General features: G+C 39.1%; 1 protein-coding gene across 1 annotated transcript in view; it reads right to left on the bottom strand.

Moving 5' to 3' along the window:
- The window catches only part of LOC103521594, a gene marked incomplete at its 3' end in the record, with an annotated part of 12,788 nt that overhangs the window by 401 nt on the left and 4,773 nt on the right, over positions 1-7,614 (bottom strand). Inside the window, exon 3 of the mRNA XM_008486703.1 lies at positions 535-1,009. Within this exon, the coding sequence (XP_008484925.1) occupies positions 535-1,009 (475 nt within the window). The remainder of the gene's footprint in view (positions 1-534; positions 1,010-7,614) is intronic.

Genomic DNA, 7,614 nt, shown 5'->3' with positions numbered 1-7,614 from the left:
TATCTGAATGCAAAATGTCGAGTTAAAAGTTAAAATTCATTTCGATCGTCTGATGAAGAAAAAATTCCACGTTCTCTTCCATGTGAAATACAAAGTGAGTTTGAACGAATGCATCCTGTGTTGAAAGAAATGCCACAGAAGACAACCTGGGGTTTGAAAATTCCATTATCCCGTCCACACCAGGTCCACTTCTATTTATTTACATTACGAGCTTTTTTCACTTTGAGAAATTGAAAACATAATTACTCTGGGGAGTTTTCAAGTTATCGGGGTTAACCTGGACTTTTTCAATTTATTAATATTTCCCCACTCTCGTGTGTTTTATATTCAACAAACCAGGTTATTTCGTTATTGATTTGTGTCAAGTCCCCGAGTTTTATGTTTTCTGTATATTTTTTTCACTTAATGTTCACGTACTTGTATGTGTTGAAGTACTTTACGAGGCTAAAATAAAGTCTTGCAGTAAATTTTATGCATTTCCTGTTTATTTCAAAGGAAGTTTTATAAAATGAGTTTTTTTCCAATCACACATACCTGTTTACATAGTCAACCATTCCCTCGGTTTTTTCGGCTGGTGGATTGTTTTCTCTCATTTCAGAACTATAACATCCATCTGGTGTGTAGAACTTGTCTTCATCATCACTTTGACAGCTACAGACACATGTATCTTCTGGACTTTGTCGTTGGTTTTCATTTTCGCCCTCGGGTGAGAATGACTCGCATGCTGTTACAATAATCTCTATCTTCTCACGGGGTAAAGATTCTTCTCCTTGTTCTTCCTCATGGTCACGCTGTTTACATTGGTCTTTGTTTTTATGAGTGGATTGGTCAGAGCATAGCTTCCGAACGCTTTCTTCAAAATGTCTAATGCGGTCATCTATGAACTTGGTTCTTTCCTCGGGTTTCTTTCTACACAAATCTTTGCAACTGTCTCCACCACTGACCTTCTTCCTATAGTTTTCTCTGTTACAATCATTTGTTTGATCTATGCTCTTCTCTCTTCGATCACCACACTTGCTTCTGCCCCTCGGGTTTCTTTCTACACAAATCTTTGCAACTGTCTCCACCACTGACCTTCTTCCTATAGTTTTCTCTGTTACAATCATTTGTTTGGTCTATGCTCTTCTCTCTTCGATCACCACACTTGCTTCTGTGATTCTCTTTCTTATTGTACAGACCTGTAAACTTTTCAATACATTGTTCCATACATTTCTTTATGCCTTTATCGTCACCTTCGTCTGATTTTACAAATTTTTCATTTCTGCTCCTGTTATCATTTTCCAAACATAAACATTTTACTCTTTCATTGAGTCTCTCCGCACTTCTGTCCATTCGTTTTTCTCTTCTGCCACCATTCGGAATTCGGTTTGCATCTGCATTATATTGGTCTCTATCACTCCCGCGCTTATTCGAACATATTACAAAGCAGTCTGGGCTTTTGGATCTATCGGCATAGTTGCTTCTCCTTTCTTTGGAAATAGCATTGCCTCTGTTATGAGCGTGTTCAAAACTATCATTACACCGAGATTTGCGCGGTCTCTTAGTAAATGGTTTACTACATGGTGGGGGTGAATATGATCCATGTTCATTGTTAGGTCTGGATGAATAATTTCTGTACTTCATACGGAAACCACCACGCTGTCTGTCGGGACTTCTGTCAACATCCTTCTTACAGCAATCCACCCCGTCACCCTCAATAATCTTCTTATTGTATTTATTGTAGCAATCTCTAATGTGTGCTACTCGACTGGTTTTATCGTCGAGTGCTCTCTTACAATTTCTGTCGTATCTGTGTGAGACACTTCGATATTTTGCCACAGAACTTTCTAATCGCTTCTGTTGGTCGAGATTTCTGTTTGATTTTGATCTTCTAGAATAAGAACGGGCACCTAAAAAGAAGTTAAATCATGTCGATTAGAATGTACCACAAGGTATTTTTTGGATTAAAATTAAACTAAAATCAATACATCGTGATTTATATACTGTACCTATAACTGCTAAGTGTTGGTCGAGATTTCTGTTTGATTTTGATCTTCTAGAATAAGAACGGGCATCTAAAAAGAAGTTAAATCATGTCGATTAGAATGTACAAGGTATTTTTTGGATTAGATTGCACACTGCTAATATCTGTTACTTTTGCTATTGCACACTGCTAATATCTGTTACTTTTGCTATTGCACACTGCTAATATCTGTTACTTTTGCTATTGCACACTGCTAATATCTGTTACTTTTGCTATTGCACACTGCTAATATCTGTTACTTTTGCTATTGCACACTGCTAATATCTGTTACTTTTGCTATTGCACACTGCTAATATCTGTTACTTTTGCTATTGCACACTGCTAATATCTGTTACTTTTGCTATTGCACACTGCTAATATCTGTTACTTTTGCTATTGCACACTGCTAATATCTGTTACTTTTGCTATTGCACACTGCTAATATCTGTTACTTTTGCTATTGCACACTGCTAATATCTGTTACTTTTGCTATTGCACACTGCTAATATCTGTTACTTTTGCTATTGCACACTGCTAATATCTGTTACTTTTGCTATTGCACACTGCTAATATCTGTTACTTTTGCTATTGCACACTGCTAATATCTGTTACTTTTGCTATTGCACACTGCTAATATCTGTTACTTTTGCTATTGCACACTGCTAATATCTGTTACTTTTGCTATTGCACACTGCTAATATCTGTTACTTTTGCTATTGCACACTGCTAATATCTGTTACTTTTGCTATTGCACACTGCTAATATCTGTTACTTTTGCTATTGCACACTGCTAATATCTGTTACTTTTGCTATTGCACACTGCTAATATCTGTTACTTTTGCTATTGCACACTGCTAATATCTGTTACTTTTGCTATTGCACACTGCTAATATCTGTTACTTTTGCTATTGCACACTGCTAATATCTGTTACTTTTGCTATTGCACACTGCTAATATCTGTTACTTTTGCTATTGCACACTGCTAATATCTGTTACTTTTGCTATTGCACACTGCTAATATCTGTTACTTTTGCTATTGCACACTGCTAATATCTGTTACTTTTGCTATTGCACACTGCTAATATCTGTTACTTTAGCTATTGCCCTCTGTTTACACCTGTTACTTTTGCTATTGCACACTGTTAATATGATCGATGGTCCGTACACTGCCTTGCCGACATAGATTCATCTCGTCGACCGACGGCGTCAACTATGTGTGGACAGAGCTTTACATCTGTTACTTTAGCTATTGCACACTGTTAACTTCTGTTACTTTAGCTATTGCACTCTGTTTACCGACTCTTGTAATACATATAAAAATAAAAAGCGTTGACATTTTGTGTTGTTCGAGAGAAAAAAAAATCATGTCGGGTGTAATGGGAACAGTGTGTAGTGTTAACACTCTCATTTAAATTACCTACGTACATTCGGAAAAAAATCGGGTGAAACTCACGACAACTGGGAAACGGGCTCGTTTAAGTATCTATACATAAATATATACGTATTAAATAATATAGGAATGTTACATCTCAAAACAGAAGACTACATGTCTCATATACTACTCGTACTGTCATATAATTATTTTTTGAATAGCACTGGTTCGCTAGCAGTCTTTAAGCCCTTTCTTTTGATGAAATTGGATCTTGAAAAAGTTTGTCCAGTTCAGACTTACGAGTATATGGCGTATGGTACAGGTGGGCCAATAAATGGTACGTTTTTTAGGTGGGCGAATAAATGGTACACTTACCCTACTCGTACTGTCATATAATTATTATGCATTCCATTTCTAATGAGTATACATACTACACATACCTGTACAATCTGTTACTTTAGCTATTGCACTCTGTTAAAATCTGTTACTTTAGCTATTGCACTCTGTTAAAATCTGTTACTTTAGCTATTGCACACTGTTAAAATCTGTTACTTTAGCTATTGTACTCTGTTTACATCTGTTACTTTAGCTATTGCACTCTGTTTACACCTGTTACTTTTGCTATTGCACACTGCTAATATCTGTTACTTTTGCTATTGCACACTGCTAATATCTGTTACTTTAGCTATTGCACTCTGTTTACATCTGTTACTTTAGCTATTGCACTCTGTTTACATCTATTTCAATCTGTGTTTCTCTCTGTTGCAGATGGACCTGTTCTCTGTGGAGTTGGTGTCGGGTCATTTGGTTCTCCATCTCAACCTGGGCTCTGGCGCCATCCGAGTGAAAGCTTCTAGGAGCCGTCTGGATGACAAGCAATGGCATGAGATGACCCTGTATAGAGACGGCAAGGAAGGGACCATCACTGTGGACGGTGTTACCACGGAGTTCGTCTGTCCCGGTAAGTGGGTATAGCAGTCCCCTCGGATTAAAAGTCAATGCCTTGCACCACTTTGACTTAACAAAGGTAGAATAAAGGGGGGTATCGCCGACCCCAAATTATATTGGAAAGAGGTCCAGTAAAAGAAGAAGTAGAGGAAGAAGAAGAAAGAGGAGAAGGAGGAGGAAGGGTAGGAGGTGGAGGAGGAGAAGAAGGAGGAGAAGGAAGAGGAGACGAAGGAGGAGGAAGAGTAGGAGGTGGAGGAAAAAGAGAAGAAGAAGAGGTTTTTTAAGGCTATAAGGCAGGATTTTTCACACAGTTAGCTCTTCCACGTAACCAAGGGTTTTTTGGTGCGGGCTTGAGTACCTTCCCGAGACAAGCGAGGTTTTTTCCGTCTCAGAAGTTTACAACATGGCGGATTTCACACGTAAAGTTAGATGGAAGCATCATATATAGCGGTCCCCTCGGATTATAAGCCAATGCCTTGCACCACTTTGACTTTACATAGGTAGGGTAAAGGAGGGTATCGCCGACCCCAAAATATATTGGAAAGAGGTCCAGTAAAAGAAGAAGTAGAGGAAGAAGAAGAAAGAGGAGGAGGAGGAGGAGGAGGAGGAGAAGAAGAAGAAGGAGGAGGGGGAGGAGAAGGAGGAGGAAGGGTAGGAGGTGGAGGAGGAGAAGGAGGAGGCGGAGACGAAGGAGGAGGAAGAGTAGGAGGTGGAGGAGGAAGAGAAGAAGAAGAGGTTTTTTAAGGCTATAAGGCAGGATTTTCACACAGTTAGCTCTTCCACGTAACCGAAGGTTTTTTGGTGCGGGCTTGAGTACCTTTCCAAGAGCAGTCCCCTCGGATTATAAGCCAATGCCTTGCACCACTTTGACTTTACATAGGTAGGGTAAAGGAGGGTATCGCCGACCCCAAATTATATTGGAAAGAGGTCCAGTAAAAGAAGAAGTAGAGGAAGAAGAAGAAAGAGGAGGAGGAGGAGAAGAAGGAGGAGGGGGAGGAGAAGAAGGAGGAGGGGGAGGAGAAGGAGGAGGAAAGGTAGGAGGTGGAGGAGACGGAGGAGGAAGGGTAGGAGGTGGAGGAGGAAGAGAAGGCTATAAGGCAATTTTTTCACAAAGTTACCTCTTCCACGTAACCAAGGGTTTTTTGGTGCGGGCTTGAGTACCTTTCCGAGACAAGCGAGGTTTTTTTCCGTCTCAGAAGTTTACAACATGGCGGATTTCACACGTAAAGTTAGATGGAAGCATCATATATTTACGGAGAGGCAGTCATGAGAACATTTCTCATATCGAGTTTCACATTTTCTCATTAATTCATTTTGTTTTAGTCAGCGATTCTCCGTATTCTGCCCACACTACCCTACGCTTTTCCTTTCTGTTACCAGTATAATAAAAAGGGGTTCCTAGCCTTAATAAGATTGACTACTTTACCATTTCTCCTTTATTACTGCACTAGATTGTCAGCGTGATATGAAAGTGTCAAAATAGCAATATTGATAATATTAACCGGGGGTGGGTAAGATTTTCTATGTGGAGGAATTCAATGAGTAGATAGATTATTACTGTAGTGGATTACTTAATCAAAGGAGTATTTATTCTAGTTTGAATTCAGATCATAAAAGTTTAAGAACACAGTTAAGAATCAAGCAAAATGACATAACTTGTAGTCTAGTTACATAAAAACATATATTGTAAACATAACCTGGTACTGGAATAAAAGTGTAAAACCTAAATAACCCAGCCTACTTCAGACTGTAGAGAAACAATAACTTAGGTTAAAGTCATTCTTCTGTAGGCACTGGCGTAGTGTAATAGAAAGCCTTGTGATGTTTCACACCAGATTTTTTTTTCTTTCTGATTGCATTTATAAAAAAAAAAAAAAAAAAAAAAAAAAAAACTCTATTTCGTCCATTGCTATGTGACTCGGACGTATATGTCTGTTTGTGTGTTCATACTTGATGCATTGAGAACCCTATGCCCTATGTCCCTACCCGTAGGTAGGTATATAGGGGTTGGTAGAATGACAAATACAGAGGTAGGAAGGTGGCTAAGGTAATCCTCCCTCTTCCTACATCGTTAATACGACGATGATTGTGAAGACCAATCCTCCAGCTCTCCCCCCCTATTATTTGTTACGAATTTCTAACTATTGAAGAGGAGAGACGGCGAGGGAAGGGGGAGATGAAAGAGAGGAGGGACATTAAATAGGAGAGGAGAAGCCGATAAGACAAAAGATGAAAGGGAGGAAGCAGTTATCGGCTCGCATCATTTTTAAGTTAACACTTAACTCCCTCTTTCACACTCTCTCTCCTAATGTCTTCCTCCTCCTCTAATCTCCCTTTAACCTCCCTAGCCTCCTCGTCCGCCGCCAGCGGCATCTCCTTTTCGACCTTCCCTCCCCCCGTCCTCTCTTAGCTCTCTCCGCATTCCGCAATTCTTGTTTAATCCCTCCCTCCTCCCTCTGGTTGATTACATCTTTCCTCCCACTACATCAGTATAGTTCCTATCTTTTATTCCGCTATATCTCCCTACTCTCCTCTCTCTGTTCTAATCTCTCACGACTTTCTCTTTCCTATATTAATCAATCTTTTAATAACGACATCCATCTGTTAATCTAATACTCCTATGTGATGCTACAATAACCACGAGTCATTTAAAATCCATTTTTTAACCCAAATTTTTTCACTACTCTTTTTGAATTGGAAATTTTGGCATGAGAGCAGAGAGACAGAGAGAGAAAGAGAGAGAGAGAGAGAAAGAGAGGAGAAGAGAGAGAGAGAGAGAGAGCAGAGAGAAGAGAGAGGAGAGAGGTTGTGCACCAGGATTCGATTGGCTTTAAATTAAGTTATTTGTTGGATTGTAAGTACCCTTTAAGTTCGACTACATTAAAGCAGTTAGTCTCATGGAATCCATCCCAGTTGTAAGCTTTACCTTTAAAGTTTTGACTGCTTTTATCTGTAAACCTACTTCTAAAACAAAAAACAAAAAATAAATCTAAACGTAAGTCTATCATTTTATCTTAACGTTAAAGAGGAGAGAACGATATTTTGTAAGAGCGTCACGGTTTTTCCAATTTTTGTATTGTCCCAGCTGAAAGAAGGAGTAGAAGTTGAGAGTAAACTTATTACCTGTAATCCATGGGGAAATGGATACCAAAAAAAAAAAACAAAAAAAAAACAAAACCATGGATATGATATGGGAGGTAGCATTCGGTGGCATGGATCCATGGATGAAGAAAGGATGCAAACGGCTAGATACATTGCATCGATGGGGTATACATGGAGTTGGAGAGTATAG

The sequence above is a fragment of the Diaphorina citri genome, unplaced genomic scaffold (assembly GCF_000475195.1).
Source record: "Diaphorina citri unplaced genomic scaffold, Diaci psyllid genome assembly version 1.1 scaffold5538, whole genome shotgun sequence".
Lineage (NCBI taxonomy): Eukaryota > Metazoa > Arthropoda > Insecta > Hemiptera > Psyllidae > Diaphorina > Diaphorina citri.
Note: the sequence above shows the minus strand (reverse complement) of the source record. Positions and strands in the feature narration are given on the sequence as shown.